Source organism: Phasianus colchicus, chromosome 20 (assembly GCF_987193195.1).
Source record: "Phasianus colchicus chromosome 20, bPhaCol1.hap1.1, whole genome shotgun sequence".
Classification (NCBI taxonomy): domain Eukaryota; kingdom Metazoa; phylum Chordata; class Aves; order Galliformes; family Phasianidae; genus Phasianus; species Phasianus colchicus.
In genome coordinates this window covers 10,657,466-10,676,443 of record NC_143455.1, presented here as the reverse complement: position 1 = coordinate 10,676,443, position 18,978 = coordinate 10,657,466, and the positions used below count along the sequence as shown (strand labels likewise).

General features: G+C 50.0%; 2 protein-coding genes across 6 annotated transcripts in view; one reads left to right on the top strand and one right to left on the bottom strand.

Moving 5' to 3' along the window:
* Window positions 1-2: 2 nt before the first annotated feature.
* LRRC59 (leucine rich repeat containing 59) lies at window positions 3-4,462 on the bottom strand. The gene is made up of 7 exons (XM_031598670.2): window positions 4,302-4,462; window positions 3,934-3,993; window positions 3,317-3,475; window positions 2,873-2,977; window positions 2,120-2,192; window positions 1,368-1,541; window positions 3-795 (listed from the first exon to the last, which is right to left on the bottom strand). Exons 1-7 carry the CDS (start codon window positions 4,404-4,406, stop codon window positions 551-553), a joined length of 921 nt encoding a protein of 306 aa, XP_031454530.1. The 5' UTR covers window positions 4,407-4,462; the 3' UTR covers window positions 3-550.
* A 408-nt stretch (window positions 4,463-4,870) lies between these two features.
* Window positions 4,871-18,978, top strand: part of ACSF2 (acyl-CoA synthetase family member 2) — a 37,940-nt gene continuing 23,832 nt past the window's right edge. Inside the window, exons 1-7 of one of the 5 annotated variants that reach the window (XM_090121718.1) lie at window positions 4,871-5,014; window positions 13,035-13,230; window positions 14,100-14,228; window positions 15,208-15,261; window positions 17,477-17,595; window positions 18,259-18,421; window positions 18,853-18,948. In XM_090121718.1, coding sequence (XP_089977844.1) covers window positions 14,160-14,228; window positions 15,208-15,261; window positions 17,477-17,595; window positions 18,259-18,421; window positions 18,853-18,948 — 501 coding nt within the window. In that variant the 5' untranslated portion in view covers window positions 4,871-5,014; window positions 13,035-13,230; window positions 14,100-14,159. Of the gene's footprint in view, window positions 5,015-6,737; window positions 6,910-6,974; window positions 7,621-8,851; window positions 9,183-13,034; window positions 13,231-14,099; window positions 14,229-15,207; window positions 15,262-17,476; window positions 17,596-18,258; window positions 18,422-18,852; window positions 18,949-18,978 lie in introns of those variants that run through there. The other 4 variants (XM_031598666.2, XM_090121717.1, XM_090121720.1 and 1 more) reach the window with 4 other exon arrangements.

The following is an 18,978-nucleotide window of genomic DNA, read 5'->3' as shown; positions in this document are numbered from 1 at the left end:
AGTTGATGCGAAAAATGTTGTATTGAAAATTTTCAGTTTCTTTCAATAGTACATCAGCTTCTTCACTCCAGCATACACAGATGCACAGCCATTCCACAAATGTCATTGGTCCTGGAGTAGGCCTACATATATTACTCCCATACAGCCATGTCATTAATTTTAGCACTAATAGAAACGAGAGCAAGAATTGGATATGTATTAAAAAACCTTATACCTGCATTACAGAGCTACAACTACCTAGATAACTGAAAGCCACTTTTTTTTCCACTCCTATAAATGAACATCTTTCTGTGTCTTAAGATCTAGATGTAAATCCCTTGGAGGCAAGAAGTATTAAGTTAATCTAGTCAGATAATGGGAATGACAGGCCAACTGAGAAACATGCACAGCAACGATGATCCAAACAATACCTATTACTCTATGTGGAGTGGACCAGCAAATTAATGCTGACGGATAAAAAGCAGTTTCATCAGAACACAATTCCATAGGAATTCTGGCTGCGTGGATGGTGAAAGGAGATGCTGACAAAGCAAGTGCCCATCCAGGACAATCACTGCTGCGAGTTCTGCTGTAGCATGTTTTGCAGGGTTTTGTGGTTTTGCACAGCAGCAACTACATCTTCATAGAGAGTGTTCACGCTGACGCACAGCGGTTGGTGTTGTAGCTCTGTCAGTTTGCAGACAGCCAAAGTGCAGAGGATGCAGAGCAGCACCAGCAGCAACGCCCTCAGCACTGACCGCGACCACGAGTGCTTGTGCCGGGCTGGCTGAGGCGCACGAGAACTGGAGGCAGGCTCTGCAAAAAGAATGTTTGCAAGACAGAATGGGAGGAATTATTCAGATATCCTTACCAGTCTACGTGATGCTCAGGTAACGTACTTCTCAGCCTGTGCTATGTTTGTGTTTTCTCAAAAAACTCCTTATTTAACTATGGTCACTTTAGGAGAAAAGCATGAGATTTACCTTTGTGGGCAGAAGTGAAAAAGGAGCAGAGCATCTGTGTGTAGCAAAAGACCTGTTTTTAAACCTATAGTTCAGTACATCTAAGATTAAATGAATGGGGAAGTTTTTAGGAGCACTCAAAGCACTTTATGAAACTTGTAGTTCAGCAGTTCATCAGGAACCCAGATGTTAAATCACTGTTTTACTTGCCTATAGCTGTCTGTCTGTAATGCTCTACTGCTGTGCTGCTTCCCCCACTCCTGGACTCTCTCAGTACCTAAGTTGCATAAATGCAAATCTAGTGCTATCAAATCTATAATGCAGGTTAAGCATGATGCAGTTCTGTGGCAGTGGTCTTGTTCACTCTTTTCCACAAGGCATACATTAAAATACACTTTACCTGAGCTCACTGTGGACACCACTTACTTCGGGTCTGCGCAGTTTCCTTTTTAGTTTTCTTTTCCACCTCCTGTTTTGCAGCTCTCTGAGCATCATATTCCCGTCTTCTGCGTTCCTTTTCTTCTGCCTTCTCTCGCTTTCTCAGTTCCCTCTCCTGAGCCTCCTTGGCTCGCTGTTCTGCTTCACGCTTCTTTTCCATTTCTGGGGATTAATAGGAAGTTTTCCATTTATATAGAGGATTGTCATTGGCTTCTTCCTTACTACCTGCTTATCTGTTCCTAATTGGAACCCCTGGACACAGTCCTGGGCAAGCTGCTCTCAGCATCCCTGCTTGAGAAGGGAGTTGGACCAGATGACCTCCAGAAACCTCTTTCAACCTTAACTATTCTTTGATGCTCTGAAATCAAATAACTATCCCGTGGTGTAGTGGTTTGTTCTGGTGATGGTGGTTTTTTTTTTTTCTTTTATTTATCTTTCATTCTGTTCCCTGGAAGTGTGCAAGACCAAGCTGAATGGGGCTCTGAGTAACCAGGTCCAGTTGGAGGTGTCTCTGCCCATGGCAGCGGGGTTGAAACTAGGTGATTCTTAAGGTATCTTCCAAACTAAGCCATCCTATTCTTCTGTCAAGAAGGCAAGAACTAGCATTGTGTCCCAGGTTATCTTTCTGCATTCTGCCATTCTACCCTGCTCAGAATTTCAATAGTTACCAATATTTGCCTGCTGGCAATCATTACTGTGGGCAGAATTCAGCAGTGTGCATGTGAGGACTCTGTGCTTACCTCGCTCTGCTTGGAGCTTCCGTTGCCTTTCTCGATCCTGCTCAGACTGGATCGCTTTCATGTGCTGCAGTACCTTCAAGGTGCAAGAGAACAAGGTGAGATGTCTGCAGAAGGCTCGTGGCAGGGTGAGTTCACAACGGAATGGCTGCAGTGTGTCTGAAGGCAGTCAGATGGATCTGACCACTGATCTGCTCAGATGGCCACAGCAGACTGAGCCCTCCAGGTATGACTTGGAGAGAACTCGCTACATCAATCTTTGCAGTTAAGAAACAGAGGTCTCTGCTTTAAAATTACATGGAAAACCAGTGCTAGCAGTTAACAGAGGATCATGGAACAGCTTGTTTCATCAGCCTGAACTATTTCACAGCAGCATGGCAAGGCAGTAACAGAAGTGCATATTTTAACTGTTTGCTCCACAGATCCCAGCAACGACTATTTACATGACCCTATGGATTCCCACAGTAGTTCTATGAAGACTTTTATACTCTAGCATATAACAAAGCCTATGCACAAGTTATTTTGTCTGACTGTGCCTTCAATTCCTTAAGAAAGCAGCACTTAGTCCTCAATTCTACTAATGGAGGAGAGTCCCACTCTCAGTTTCTCTATAGCCATGGAAGCAGTAAAATCAGTGCAAAGAACTGGTGCCTCGCTGGCTGAAGAAACTTTAGAGCTTTCTAAGTAAAGAGAGGGGAAAAAAACATCACCAACAAAGATAAGAAACAAGAATAAAACAGCAGGCAGGTTCCTTACCCTGACTGCAGCCTGCTTGCACTGCTTCTCATCCAGACAGTCTCCGGCTACTTTAGCTAGAACAGGATCCAGGGGATTGTCCTTCAGATCCAGCCACTTCAGGTTCTGCAGGAAGGGATGGCGAAGGGGAGGCTGTCAGAGCTCAGGGTAAACAGATGACCACAAACATCACAACAGATTGTGGTTATTTGAGAAATTCAAAACAGAAGCAAAGAGTTGCTTGGTTTTCCCAAAAATGAAATAGGTATGGAAGACAAGTAGGGAGCTCAGTGTTCTCAGTAGGTGTGAGAGAATTTCCTCTGGGCTGTGGTGCAGCGACAGCTGAATTTTGGAAAGAGTAGTCATCAGGATTGATGCTTCACCAGAGAAATCAACTTGAGAAGGATCACAAGACCCTGGGCTGCATCCCAAAGCTTTACGTAACCGCCCAGCCACCGGCTTTACCTTGAGCTGTGCAAAGCTGACGGGCAGGGTGACCAAACGGTTGTTGAGGAGGTCCAGGTGCTGCAGGCTGACCAGGCGCCCAAAGTCCATGGGCAGCTGTTGGAGCCGATTTTTACTCAAATCCAGTTTCACCAGGTGTGTCAAACTGCAGAAATCTGACTAAAACACAACCAAAAAGCAGGAAAATCATTTCAGCACCTTACTGAAGGGTCCTCAGCAGGCACTACGCTGAGTCTGTTATAAGCCTGATATAAGCCACAAATCCTCAGCTTCCCCCAGAACTGGTGGAGGAGAATCCCCCACTTCCTTTGCCTCAGAAAAGTGAGGTATGTAACGGTGGGGCGGACGAACCAGAGGCGGTGTGCAGCAGTACAGCTGAAACAGCTGAATTTCTGCAGCTGCTGAGCCTGCTCTGCATTCGCACTGGGGTCCTTTGGCAGGAGGAGCCCTTTTCTCGTGTCTGCCCCGCACTGCACCGACCCGCCCAGGAGCAGAGAAGAGCCCAGAGCTCCTTCCGACCTCCGGCTGAGCCAGCGGCTGTTGGAGCAGCAATGATCTCTCCCCGATATTTCCTACCAGCTCCGCTTCATCCTCACGAAGGCAGTCGGGCATCTTACCGGCAAGGAAACCAGGCTGTTACAGGACAAATCCAGCACGGTTGCTTTTGGAAGCGCAGCCTGGAAGAAAGCGGTACTGACTGAACGCACGGATACAGTACGGAACCCTTCTGGAAGGCGCTACTTTTGTATCGGCCTTCCGCGAAGCAACGTTGTATCTCGACGCGGCCCACAGCCGGGGTTCTCGCCCTAAGGAGCGAACCCGGAGCCGTCTGCGCGGCCGGGCAGCGCCGGCTCCGCCAAACGGGCCGCGACGGTCCGACGGTCCGCTGCCCGGCTCCGTCCCGCACGCCGGGTCACCGCGCTGCTGCCCCAAAGCCGGCATCGGCCCGCTGCTCCCGGCCGGCCCCGCACGCTCGGACGCTCACCAGCTCCCTGACCGGCACCTCGCTCAGGCCGCACAGGCTCAGGTCCAGCTCGTTGCCGTCCAGCTTGTCCTTCAGGCTGCCCGCCTTGCCGCCGCCCCGCGCCATGGCCGCTCCGCGGACCCCGCGCCGCCCCGCCGCCCCGCCAGCCACTTCCGCGTCCACGTCTGCACCGCGGTGCAGCGCAGCGCCCCCTGCCGGCCCGGAGCGGCGCCGCCGGCGATCCGCGCCTCCCTGCCTCCGCCGCGCCGCCCTTCGCCGGGCCGCATCGCGCAGCGCCGTGCCCCCGCCGCCGCCACGCTCAGAGCCCGGACTCGTCTTCTGGGAGCTGCGGTTGGACCGAGGTGTTCCTCTCTGCTGGGAGGAATTCTGCCACTTCTCTTCTGATCCGAAAGCTCCACCTGCAAAGTGCCCTCCTGTCCCGATTGACCCACGGCCGAAAAAGTCGGGGGAAGAGTTTTTCCTGAGACAGAGCCGAATCAGTGCTCCCCAGTAATGGGATTATGGTGAGAACGAGCCTTGAGTTCCCAAGCCCCCACACGCATTGTGACCTGTGTGTGCTTACAGAGGCGTTGGTAACCGCTTGGCACAGCTGTGCCTTGGGAGCACCTTGGCTGCTCTGTGCGGTGTCACTGAGCCTCTTCCAGCCAGGGGGATCTGCTCATCTTAGATGTAACGGAGATTATTGGAGGTTCCAAGCAAAGGCATCACAAATGGTAAACAAGGATTTGCATCCTAGAAAATACCATGGAAAGTACCTAAGGTTGATGTGCTTTCATCCAGGATGTTATAGGAACTTGGTAAAGCAGGTTATTGTGCCTCCCAATGGTAAGCTGAAATGGCAGAGCCCTCTTTGGGGAGAAGCAAGGTCTGGATATGCAAAACTCCAGCACTTCTGCTTTTTGCAGCAAGGTTCAGGGGGCAACGAAGGGCAAATCTGTGCCAGGGAGAAGAGAGGAGGTCTGACTCCTCCTTTTTTTTTTTTTTTTTTTTTTTTTTTTTTTTTTGTATCAAAGACATTGATTTTTTTTTCTCTGTGGTTATACAACACTGAGCACACATTGATGCTCCTGCAGTACAGATACAGATAATTGCACTGTGCTTTGCTGCAGCAGTGACTCCTGGCCATGAGCACCACACAGCCTTACATCTATGGAAATGCCCAAACTCACCTACCTGCTCACCACTTTTTCACATTTCAAAGACAAGATTTTCCTTCCTCCAACCAAATAAATCAGCACCACGGCTGCCACCAAAGAAGCTCCTTGTGCTTCACAAGCAATGCACATTGAGAGAAATCTGAAATCTACTTCTAAAGCCAGCCATACCAAATGAGATCTGGTTGCAGGCAGCATTTCAATTACATGGTTGTGTTACAAGCATATTTTGTGGGTTTGATACCTAACATTCACTGCAGCCAGTACTGATGCCCTTGTTCATAAGCTTTGTTGCACTCAACACGGTGAGCGAGCCTTGAAGTATCTCCCACTGCTGAACTCTGGTGTCTGCCTGGGCAGAGGGGAAAACCAGAAGTGGGGTTGCAAAATGACTGCCAGTGATCGTCCTGCAGGTCAGTGGCTGAGTGAGAATCAGGCCACCTCTCAGCCCACCCTGGTGGCACCGCCTGGTTAACATCTGTGTGATGTTTGAGACACAGGTTACCTTCTGGCACCAAATTTATACCCCAGCCTCCAGCAGTGCTCGGAGGCTCTGTCAATCATTTGCCACAAGGAATGCCACACGTGTCAGCCCTTCTGCACCAGTGTCAGTGCTGCTGTGTGCTGCAGAGCTCCTCTGGGTGCTGCCTCTGCCCTTGGCATGCCCGGCTCTGCTGCTCCTCACTGCTGTTTGATGTGACGGGGTACAGACAGCCAGAGAGTGCTGAAAGCCGTTAGTGAAGTGGTAACTGTGATAATTCATTAAGTGGATAAGGCTAGAAATTAATTAGTGACTCACAGGGCTCTGACGGATGCAGAAAAACAGGCAAGCAGCGCTGGTTGCCTTGTCAGAGTCAATTTCAGCCCTTGTATCAAAGTCCGTGTCAGCCAAGGCTCAGGGTTTGCGTGAGGGCTTCGGGGCGGCCGCGGTGAAGTGCTTGGGGGTGAGGCAAAAAGTGGCCGCGGGCACAGAGCGGAGGGACAGAGCTGCAGGGCAGGGAGCTGGGAAGAGAAGTGAGCAGGGCGACGGGGCTCAGTGCTGTCAGCAGCGTGCCAGCGGCCGGGAAGGAAAGGGGGATCCCGGGAAGCCGCGGCCGTGCCCTGGGACACGCAGCATCCCCGCCCACCGCTCCAGCGGGGCACCCCACGCACAGAAGATGCTTTGCGATCTGCTCCAGCCGGCAGGGCGGGTGGAGGTTAGCAGGGTTCCCAGCTCCCGCTCCCCCTCCTCCCTCCACGGCCGGGGCGTTGCGGGGCGAGACCGGCCAAGCCAAGCCCTGCCCTCCCCGTGCCACGCACCGCCCCCGCCGGAGCCGCGTACGGAGCGGAGCGGGAAGGCGGCCCGGCCCCCCCGGTTCTGCCGTCGCCGCACTCATGGCTTCCGCCGCGCTGCTCGCAGCTCTGCCCCGCCGAGGGCTGCTCCGCCTGAGCGCGCGGTACGGACGGGCCGGGAGGTGGGGGCTGCAGGGTCCGGGTGCAAAGTGAGGGGGGATAGAGGGGACGGGGCGCTGCGGGGCAGGGTGTTGTTGGGGCAATAGGGCAGCTATGTAGGGCTGAAGGGGGCAGAGGGATGCGGGTGTTGAGCCAGGCGGTGGCTGCAGTGCAGAGGGGCCGGGTTCGGCTCAGGGGGGCTGGAGGTTTAAGTCGGTGTGTCGCTGTACTTTGGCTCCCCAGTATCCCCCTGAAGCAGCAGCAGCAGACGGGCAGCCTCCTGCAGGCCCAGGGGCAGGGACAGCCCCACGCAGCGTGCGGAGGAATGTGTGTGCCCAGGGCTGAACTTCCTTTGTGCAGCAGCTCCATCCCGACTGCACCATAACGTGCAACGCACAGACGAGCTTCTTTCTCCTCCCCGCCCAGCACTCCGACTCGCGGGCTGCGCCCGTCGGTGCCCCTGGCCCAGTGTTGTTCTTACGGCGTGCAGACGCTGCTGGGTCTGCAGCAGTGCGGGGCTGGCAGCTCCCCGTGGCTCCGAGGAGCTCTGCAGCTGGCCGGTTCTCGCTTTTGTCCATACTGCCTTTTTTAGCGAGCTCTTGGGAAAAACGGAGACGGGAAAGCAATTGGCTTTAGGAGATGCTTTGAAGGATTGGTTGAAATTCGGACACTAATCCTACCCGGAGCCGTGGCTTCCAGGAAGTAGCTCGGCAGGATTCACATTCGGGCTGCAGGTAATTGGTCATTCTTTGCAGCTGGGCTCTGATGGGGAAATACCATCTCAACATCTGTTCTTAAGAAACAGGATCAGGAGGGAAGGGACACCGAATGTTTATCACAGTTTGGACTCCAGCCCAGCATTCCATGTGAAGCTGGGTGCTGGCAGAACAGTGACTCACAATGCCTATTTAGAAGAATGAACTCTTTCTAGTAACATGAAGACTTATTAAACTCTGCTCTTAGCATTGTGCAGTGCTTATCCTTTGGGCAGAACGAGTGCAGAAGGGAAAGGCACACAGGACAACACAGCCAGTCTGCTGGAATTGAAACCTGAGGGCTCTGTGAAGACTCTGGAGATCACCATTGCTCTAAATAAAGTAAACATACAAAAAGTAATCAAAAGGTGATTAACTCTGCAGCCAACAGGGCTGTGTTAAAGAGCAAGGACGTAAAGATAGTGCAGAGCAGTGCTAGCTCACCTCTCTTGCAGTTCTTTTATATAAGAGACCCAGAACTTGTTGCTGTGGGGAGGTGATCGTAATGGATTTCCAGGAACAAGAAGCTGGATGTGGAGTCCTTGAGCTTCCCCAAATCTAAGCTCTGTAGTTGGGATCAGTTCTGAGCCCCAAGAGGATGCAAGCAGCAGCAGTCAGTCAGCACCCCGCACTGCTGCAGGGCAGCTCTGTGCTCACTGCAGGGCATGAGGGGTTGCACCTCCCTTCTCATGGTAATTTCTGCAGAGGTGGAAAAAGAGATGAAAAATGAAACCAGTTATCTTATGTCAGCAGCTGTAAAACGTTGGTCAGGGTTAATCACACACTGCTCCTGAGATTGATTGAGACTGCTTTATAAAGTTTGATGTGCCTGCTGGGTAGGAGTGCTTTCTGGGCCAGCTGTGATCCATCTGCTGGCCTTGCTTTCACATGAGACAAGGAGGAAGCTCTTTCCCCCATGCCCTGACGTTTCTCTGTGCAGTTTTGCTGCTAAGGTTGCTGCCATGCAGGAGCAGCATGGTGGTGAGGCTGGCTTGTTTGCAGGCACTGCAGGCTGCTTTGCTGCTGGAATGCGTTGCTAAAAGAAGACATGCGCTCTCAAAGAGTAAAGTTTATTGGTGGAACCCAAGAGGAGTTTTTTTGCCTTCTGCCAGCTGAGGCAGGGAAAGGAGAGCTGCCATCAGATCAAACCAGCGGCTCCTGACTTGTTTTACCTCCAGCTGTGCCACAGGAGGGGGTGGAGGGTGAATTATTTGTCTTCTACAGCAAAGATTAAAGAAAATATATAAATCCTTTGGACCCATGCCATTTAAACATTCTTCCTCTTTGCAATCACGCTCGTGCTGGCTGTTGGCTCTGGGCAGGAGGAGGCAGACCGCTGTCAGCATGGTGCTGCTGATCGTTCCCACGTGATGCATCTGCCTTGTTCCTTCTGTTCTGGACTCCCGGTGCTTCAGAATGCTGTTTTACTTTGGCCCGCACCTTTTGCTTTTTGCTATGGCCAAGAAACAAGCAGTACAGGAGTGCCAAAGCATTTCCAGAGATCGGATTTGAATTTGGGGAGCTCGAACCAGATGAAAGCTGTGAGTTTTGCTCCGTTGGTGTTTCTGAAGAGAAGCATTTTGAGACCAGTTAGTGATTCTGGGCTATGAGTGTGAGCTGTTTCAGATCCGGATTTCAAGGCTGCAGTTGTTTTTGGTGCAGGGTGGGGGCCTGGGAGGCAGCTGTGTGTGCTTCCACACTGCGAGGGCAGTGCCACTGAAGCACTTCGGATTGCAGAGTTTTGTAAAGAAATTCTTGACAGTTTCTGACATTCTTTCATCCCCACATTTGGGACAGGGAGGGAGATGGAGCCATGAAAACTGGAGGAAGGAGGAGCTGTTGTTTGGCTTGGGATTTGTGTGTTAAGGAGTGAGGATCAGCCCCAGAACCTTTCTGCATGGGAGAATTTCTGGGGACCACATGAGGAACTTTAATTGTTCTCAGATTGAAAACAAACCCTCATGCCTGGGCCATGGGGCTCTGGCCTCTGTGAGGTCAGTGAGATCCTCAGCCTGGGAGGAACTGGGGGTGTAAGCTGAGGTTCTGCTCTGCCTGCTGTGAGTGGCAGCGGCGCAGGGCTGTGCAAGCAGCTCAGAGGACATCAAAGGAGACTGCAGAAAGCATAAAGATCTGACTCTATCGGCAGCAGGGTCTGGATTTCAATTGAATGTTCTCTTCCTTTTTCTTTCTGCTTTTTGTTTTGTCAGCCCCGTGCTGGGGAAACACGTGAGACCAAATGTATTTTTTAACCAGTTGGTAACGGCTCCCTTGGATTGAGTCCCAAGAGGAGCGCGGTCAATGAAAGCCTTCTGCTGTTCCCCGCACAGCACAGAGCCTGCTGGGCTCTGGGCGACCCGGGGGTGCACTTGGTGAAAGTGCTTTTGCACAAGCAGGTCGGCTCTGCTGGCTGACCCCGGGCTCACCTTGCCCCGGTGTCCGAGGGAGCTCAGCACCGAGCAGGGCGCCTGTTTCTCCGTGCAGCTGGTGGGAAATGTGGAGCGTCACCATAGAGATGAGCTCCGCTTCCACTGGAACTGGAGGTGACTTGGCTGCAGAGAGATGTGAGTGTGGCGGCCCCCACTGATATTCTGCAAATAGTTTGTGGTTTCCTGCTCTGGCAGTGTGAGGTATGGGAGTGTGAGCTTTTCTAAATGTGCCCTGCAGCAATGTGACGATGGCTCACGAATGGCAGGAGCTGCCGCGTTTTTTACTGCCTCCCTAAAAACACACTTCTGTGGATTGGGGAGAGCTTTTTCAACTCTTATCAAAGGCTTTTCTTCAGTGGAGCTTTCTTTCACCTCCTGGTCTTTATATGTGCCTAGCCCAGGAGCTTTGAAACAAAAGATAATTCTCTTTACTGCTTGTTTGATTATATCCTCCCTCCTCCCTCTGGGGCAGCCCTTGCAGCCACAGTGTGAACTGCTGTGCAGAGCTGTGACTGTGCAGAGAAGTGACTGCCTGAGCAGAGCGGAGCTGCCATTGCTGACGAGAAGTGTGGGAAGAGGGTCAGGCTGTGCTGCTCTGCTCTGTGAGCCCAGCTGCCCCAAAGGCAGCATCTCGACTTGTGCCAGCCAGGAGGCAGAACCCCATCTCACAGAGGAAGTAACCCCGTGCTAATTCTGTTCCTCATGGGCAGGAAAGCAAGTTCTCGGCAATTAGCACAAAGGCTTTGCAGAGTACTGATCCCATAATGAATGGGTAAAATTTGATTTCAGGGTAATCTGTTGTTTTTTTTTTTCCTCTGCCTCACATCTGTGAACAAAGGGCAGTGCTGCAGAGCCACGCACCCTGAAAGTGCTGCTTAACCCTGTCTTTCCTAGGAATATCCCAAGTCAGGAGTGCAGGAGAGAAGGTGAGAAGTGAGGAGAGAGGAACCAGGAGGCAGGAGTGCTGGTGGGGCTGCATCCTGCCTGGCAGGCAGCTGTTGGGCAGAGAAAGGCTCAGAGCAGGAGGAAGGGAGAACAGCAGCACTTGGATTCTTGACAGCTGTGATTTCAGAGGAAGTTGCTGCTTTTCTGCTGAGCGAAGCAGCTGACCATCAGGGAAAGCCTGAGTGATTTTAAAATGCTTTTCACTAGTGCTCTAGAAGCCCATAGCTTCTTGCTACTTCCCATTTCCTCTCCAGTTTGGCCTCCAGTATCATTTCTGTGCTCCTCAAGTACTGTGTCTCACCATTTCTGCCAAGGCCCTTCTCTGCTGAAACACCTCCCAGGTTGTCCTCCATCCCTGATGTCTCTGTTTGTTGTGTATCCTTCTTTCCCCTGCCAGCCTGCTTTGCTGGCCCTGCAGCTCTCTCCCCTCTCTGCTCTGGTAGCTCCTCGTTTTATTGCTGCTGTCTCCAGGACTGTAAACTCTGTGGTTTTGCTCCCGGAGGCAGTAAAGCGCACGCAGCCCACTTAGTGCTGCACACACAGGTCATTACTCTGCTAGTAGCTCTCAGTTAAAGCTCAACTCCTTTGATCTCTTCTAAACAGTTTTTATCCTGTGAGACAAGACTGTCTTGTTCTCCACAGATCTTTTGCGAACAGGTTAAAATGACGCAGCACTAAGTTTTGTTTAACTTTCCCAGCCATCTCCTCTTCCCAGCAGAAGGAAGCCATTATAATGAGCATCCCTGCAAAAGGTTTTCACTGTTTTCCTTCCATGTTATTTGCACCTTTTAATGTTACGATCTCTCAATAAACTGCCAAAACCACAATCTCTCCAGATATTTAGAAATGTTCGGAGTGGTTTTCACACCGGATAAATGAGAGCAGCACAGCGAGCACCAGGCAGGGCGCGTTCCCTGGGGCTGCTGTGGGCTCTGCCCTGGGGGTGAGTGGTGTTTTGGTTTTTTCAGCCCTGCGCTGTGTGCCTCCACTGCCAGCTGACGTGGGCATCTCCAAGTGGGGCAGCTGCTTTCCAAGTGCTTTTGGAGGTCCTTTTGATCTTAGGCACAAAAGTGGCTGCCTGTGGTTCCTTTTAGTGCACTTAGGTCTTGCTGGAGCTCACCAATTCGGTTTCTCATCTCTCTTTCTGGAAGAGGGAAATATCTCACAGTGGCCCTGACATGTAGAGATGAGTGAGGGCAAGCATGTTTGTGTCCTAGGATCTTGCTTAACATCTTTCAGGGTGGTGTCTGTTCTTTTGAAATCTAAGAAGGATAGTACCAGCTCTGATGTTCAATGCCAGGGCTGATAAATGAACCACCTTCCTCATATTTCTGTGGCATCTCACAAGAGCAGTGGTCTTAACTCTGCTGTAGTCATATGTCTGCAGGTGTGGTTTGCATGAGGTGCTCTGCTTGGGCTGAGCATGGGATGTGCTGGGGATGGCCCCTTTGTTCTGGGTTGGTGATGCTGTGATAGCTGACTGCTGTTTGAGCTGATGCAGAGCAAAAGCTCTCTGCTGGCTTCCGTGGGATGCATTGCTTGCACCTCATGGGAGTGAGCCATTGGGCCTTGGGAAGGAAAAAACCCCACTTTTGTCTGATTCAGTTCACTATTTTGTAGTCCTCAGTCTGGGTGGAGCTCGGGGCTGATAACCAAGGCTGGAATAGCACAGGAGAGGTTGCAAGGATGATCCAGAGATTAGTGGCCAAGGCTTTTAGCTCTCATATGGATACTGCTGGTACTGCAGGCAATGGGTGATTCTTTCAGACTGGGAACACTGTAATGACTGGTTACATTAAAGAAGACACTCTTTTGTAACCAGAGCCCTGAGCTGAACCTCGTCGCTTAGGAATTCTTTGTATCTTCCATTACAGTATTAGGAAGTCGGCTGGGTAAGATGGGAGGCGACCACCTCAGTAATGAGTTGGGATCATGCAGAACAGCTCCTGAAGTGCTCGGTGGGTTTGTGAGAGCAGGGAAAACCCTGCTGGCATCTGTCTCACAGCTTCTTTTCCTTCACAGTGTCCTGCACACAAGGACACTTTCTGCATCCCATAGGGTGACCGACAGCTACGTGCAGGGGACCTTGGACATTCCACTTATAAACAAAACTGTGGGCCAGTGCCTGGATGAGACAGCGGAGCGGTTTCCCCACCGTGATGCCTTCGTTTTCCACCGAGATGGAGTTCGGAAAACGTTTGCTCAGTTCAAAGGGGAGGTGAGTGTCTGATTCACGTCTGAGCCCGAGCTGATACAATGGGACAACAGCTGGTGTTAATGGAGGAATCCAGACTGGTTTCATTGGTTAGCTCAGGAGCAAGGATTTTTCTCTGTGTGGATCTCTGTACTCTGAGCCTGCAATGACAGCACTGGCAGAGCAGACATCCAGTGGGTGTGTGCTGCCCTTGTCCTTACAGATCACAAGATCAAAGGGAGAAGACAGCATACATTAAATAATTACTTTATATTCCAAAATGAACTTTCATACTTAATACATCAGGTGGTGACAATAATTTCTATGGGCTGAGTCATGATGGTTCCACCACCTGGAGCAGGCTTTAGCTCTTGTGTTGGTCACGTTGGTCTGACTTTCAACTTTGTTACCTCCAGTGGTTTTGGACTTCAACCCTGAGCAAGTGCAGAATCCTAAAAAACTGATAGAATGTTTAAAAAAGATATGCCCTGATCCTGGCCAAGCCAGAGATCTGCTGCTCACCACACTGTGCTGAGGTCTGGTCTGCACCTCTCAGCACCTTTTGGAGGAGAGGCCTTTGGATCTGGTTCAGCTCCTCCACCAGGCTCTGCAGCTGATCCAGCCCCCACAGCAGGCACCACTGCCAGACCACTGAGCCGTCCGAGCCAGTATCTGTCACCCCTTTATTCAAGAAACAATGGAAATGGAAGTCATCTTGCTTAGTAAGGAAATGAGCTTATCCTAAAAGGGGGAATGAAGAAGACGAGGATGAGGAAAGCTACTCGGAAGCAGTACCATCACATGAACAGCCCATCTGGGCTCCCACTTTGTGGAAAGATATCCACTGCCACATGATGTTTATGATCCTCAGGTGCTTGTCTTGCATTTTACAGGTAGACCAAGCAGCAGCTGGACTTCTGGCTCTTGGCCTGAAGAAGGGAGACAGGCTAGGAATGTGGGGTCCCAATAAATATGAGTGGGTTCTCATGCAGTTTGCAACTGCCCAGGCAGGAATCATCCTGGTAAGTGCTGGGGTTTTTATCAGTGCGTTGGGAAAGGAGATGGACACAGCGATAGGATGTGGTGGAGAGTGAGGTTTGTAGTCTGACTCTTCCCGTGCTCGTACCCAGCACGGAGCTGCTAATGAAGTCTGTTCAAGCAAGATCTGTGCAGCGCTCTGCATCTTCTGCTGTCAGGGCAGCAGACGGCGGGGCTTTGAGGAAAGAGTGGAAAGGAACGGCCTGCTGTGAAACAGCTTGCAGGAAACTGTGATGGATACAAACAAGATTGCCTCTAGGCTGGCTTTTATGGTACATGCAGTTGTCCTAAATAGCTATCAGTTACCTAGATCCCTCCTAAACATATCTGTATGGCTTCAAGATACAAATGCTCATTTAAAAACCTAACCCAAGCTGTGTACCCCTGAAAGGCAGTTTTCATTGATTGTGTGATCTGGTACGTTAACCAAAGTGTGCCCTATTTATACAGTGCTCTGTGTAAGGACTGTAACACTGTTACTGGTATAACCAGTATATTTTTTTCAGCACTGTTCATCCCAGTGTCTGCTAAGGAGCAGTAATAGGATGCATGAGCACAGCTCAGGATGACCCTGAGGATCAGCTCAGCTTCTGTTGAGAGCCGTACAGGGAAATGCTGATATTTTGCTGGTTGTTAAGAATCCCAAGGTTCCCTTGAGTTTTGAGTATCTCTGACTTGGATTTAATGCCTGCCAGGGAGAAAGGAGGACTGTTTTTATTCCTAAAGCTGTTGTTACTGACTCGTGAATCTTTTCCCCTTTCTTTCATGCAAACACAGGGTTCAGATAGCTTTTCTAGTGAACGTGAGTTCCTTGTGGTGAGCTGTTAGGTCTGCCTCTCAGACAGGAGAGGCTTCGACTGTGACCTGCCTCTGGGAGAACTTTCTTGGTGGAATATATATTAGGGAAGAGGGTTTTTGAGGTAAGGTTTACTCTGATTACCCTTCTTGTTTTTCCTTCCTCAGGTATCTGTGAATCCAGCCTATCAGGCCAGTGAGCTGGAGTTTGTGATCAGGAAGGTTTGTATGGCACTCGCTGTTAATTCTACTTGATTTGTTATGAGAAGTCATAAAAGCAGTTTGTTAAAGGGAATAGTAGGGAGATGCTACAGAGAGGTGAACTGGTTAAACACGTAGGCATATTAGGAAGAGGCAAGGAGAGCTGGCCAGAGGACAGGGCTGGTGACAGACATACAAAAGCAAGACCACCATACAGGTTCTTGCACTGTCTGGAAAGAAGTGGGGATCTCTTGCTGCTAAATGAGATTTTTTTTGTTGCATCAACAGTCTGGAATTTGGTTGCTGGGCTGTAGGTTAAGTTCTCATTTCATCCTTCATTTAATCCTCTTGTGGTAATATTGCCAGCGTAGCTGTTGTCTCCAGATATTAATACTAAATGCACTTCAGTGAAGCACTTCCCCTCCAGTGTGGGTGTCTTGGTGCTCTCACCAGGTGGCACTGTAAGCTCAAAGTGAACGTGCCAGCACCTGCCTGCACCTGGGACAGGTGATGTGCTGCCCTACAGTGGTGCTGCACTTGTTGGTATCAGGAATATTTCATTTCCTGGCTCTGTTCATGACTTTCATTCCGCATCTCTCTCCCAAGATGGCACTCCTATCCTTTTTTCCCAAGGAGACCTGGATTTTGTTCCCCTTTCTGTATTTTTGTGTTAGATTCTGCTCTGATTTTCTCCAGCATAAGCCCAGAGCACTGAGGGGGAAGAGCAGAATTTGCTTCAGCTCTGCTGGGAGCTGCTCTGCCTCGGGTTTTCTACTGTTCCTCGCTTTCACGTGTACCTCTGGCACTGGGTTCTCTGGTTTTCCTCATCCCCACCAATTATCTGATTTTTTTTTTTTTTTTTTTTTTTTTCCACAACAAAAAACCCTGGGGATTTTTGGGCTTTGCCCATTGAATTGCATCAGCTTGTGCAGTCTCTTTCTTGCTACATCAGGTTCCCTCCAGTACACGCAGTAATAAATACTGAGCAACCATTCTTCCTCCATTTGCTGCCATCATATTTCCAGGGCTTGGTGAAAGCAAACTGGTGATAGCTTCTGTGTGGCAGGGTGTGTGGGGAAGGCTCTGCTCCTTCTAGTCGATGCTGAATGGGAGATGTTGGACTGAAGGCTCTTCTCTCCTACAGCATCTGCCTGCAGCGCCTCATGTAGCCTGTTTGCAAAGCTAGTTAAATCAGAATAGAAGCTTCAAGTGACTAACAGGGAAAGCTGGAAAGCCTCAGAACATCCCAGAAAAGGCACAGTCCCCTGGGATCCGGACAGGCTCTTCCATAAATTCAGCACATGTTTGTCTTCCCTTCTGATGCACTCCAGAGGGTACTTAAAAGCAGTGTATTGGTGTAAATTTGGCCCCTTGATTTCATGGATCCTGGGAAAATAATGAGAACAGCCAAGTAGATAATTTATGTAAACAGTTTATTTGACAAAAATGTGCTTTTGGAAGATGAAAGCAATTTGCAAATCTGGGTCAAATTCCACAGATTGCATCTGCTGAAAAATAAATAGAAATTCTTGGAGTAATTAAAGTGCCTTGTTTCAGGATTAAGTAAACATAAAGGTTGAATGAAAAATGCTGTAATTTTCAGAAGAGCTTACACTTTAAAAGGAGGTGGAAAAAACTTGTGAATCTGTGCATCTTAAAAACCAAAAAACAAAAAAACCTCCAAACCTGGCCTAAATTGAGAAGCAATCTTTAAGTTTCTGTGTTTTCCCAAGGCTCCTCAAACATCCTTTTTTTCAGATCATCTCAAATCAAATTCTTTTTTTAATTTGGGACTGGGCTTTTTGTTAACATTGGGTCTCCTGACCTGAAACATCAGTCCTTTGCCTTCACACTGCAGTGAAGAACAGAGATCCTCTGAGATCACTGAGATCACCTCTGAAATCAGCTGCAGCTCTGATTTCTTGCCCAGCCATAAACCCCCAGCCATGAGAGTGTCCTGCTGTATTTTCACTTTGCAGAGACCTCTTATGCACTGTTCAGTGACTCTTTAACCTTGTATATGATGGCTCTTACTAGGGAGGTCTATAAAAAGCTTCAGGTTTAGTCTGGAGAGTCAGGATCATGTGCTTAAACAGAGCAGCCTGGAGAACATCCCATGAACAGCCACCGGAGAACCTGTGCCATGTGGGGTCACTGTCTTGTAGGCTCTGCTCTTCTTTGTAGCCTGAGCATCACCCCAGTGTGAGTTCTGATCAGTTTCTGTCTCCCTTCACAGGTTGGCTGCAAGGCATTGGTCTTTCCTGCTCATTTTAAATCGCAGAAATACTATGATATTCTAAAGCAGTCATGTCCTGAAGTGGAAAACTCCAGTCCGGGGGGAATAAAGAGCAAAAGGTGGGTTAGGAACACCTGGCATGTTTCACTGACCTGCAGCTGTGTCCTGCCGTGTGCATCTCAGCTGCAGCAACACGCTGTAGAGGAGGAAGGATCTGTGCAGAGGTCTCTCTATTGAGGACTGTAGGTACTGATGAGGGCGCTTTGCAGCCGCTTAGTGGATCTGTGCTGGGAGACACCACAGCCATGAAGCCTCTCCCCCAGCACCGATCTGCAGGTACTGCCTCAGGCACTTGTAAAGCTGTTCCTACTGCTTCTGATAAGTCCACATCCTTCTGCCATTGCAGGGCCACTGCAGGGTGCTGCTGAGATCCCAGACAGGTGATTGATAACGTCTTGGAATGACCTGTTTGGGCTTCAGCCATCATTGCCAGCAATAGAAGGGCTCTTTGTAGAATCATAGAATCCTTAGAGGTGGAACATCCTACACACAACTCGTCCTTATAACATAGATTATAGATTTGGAAACAGGAGTAAAGTTGTTTTGGTGTATGTATCCTGTGTGAGCTGCTCTAAAATGCTTCTCGTTCTTGTGTTACAGTAATTGAGTCTTATCCAAAGAAGACATGTTAGCCTGTGCAGGAGGTTTACCCTGGCCTCCATACAGCTATTTGGACAGTTTTCTCCTTGCTCCATTCTTGATGGTATGTTTCCTTCTACCAGGCTACCTGACCTATCTACTGTCATTATGCTGGACTCCAAGCTGCCTGGTACCTTTCACATGGACGAAGTGATGCAGGCTGGGGACAGCAGCCACATGAAGCAGTTAAGAGCCTTGCAGCAGACCCTGTCCTGCAACGAACCGGTCAACATCCAGTTCACTTCAGTAGGTGCTTCTGTTTGCTCCATGCCTTGTGCTTGGTTCCCCAGCTGGGACACAGAGAAGACTCTGTTAGATGCTGAGCTTCCTCTGCCTAATGCTCTCTTTGACCAAGCCCTGGTTCTGTCTTTTCCCACCTCTTCTGCAGAATGGAGGAAGTCTTCTAGGGTTTCCCCTTTCTACTTCTTGCTGCTCAGCCCTTTGTCAAGAATTGTCATGTGAATTTTCCAGCTGTAGTTGAGCCACTTTTTTGTCTGGTTTGGGACTGAGCACCGATAAAGGATAAAAAAAAATCAAAAATCTCATCTCTCAGGTCAGGGAAGGCAGTGAAGAGATGGAGTGTGAGATGTGCTAGGATTTGTGCCTGGGAGCTTGCCTCAAAGAACGCGTGCCCTCGGCAAAGGTGACCTCATTGCAGAATGCTCTTTGCCTTTCAGGGGACAACAGGAAGCCCCAAAGGAGCCACGCTGTCTCACAGAAACATTGTGAACAATGCCAATCTGATTGGGGCGAGGCTGGGGATCTCAGAGCAGGTGGGTCCTGCAGTGGAGCAGGTTGGGCTG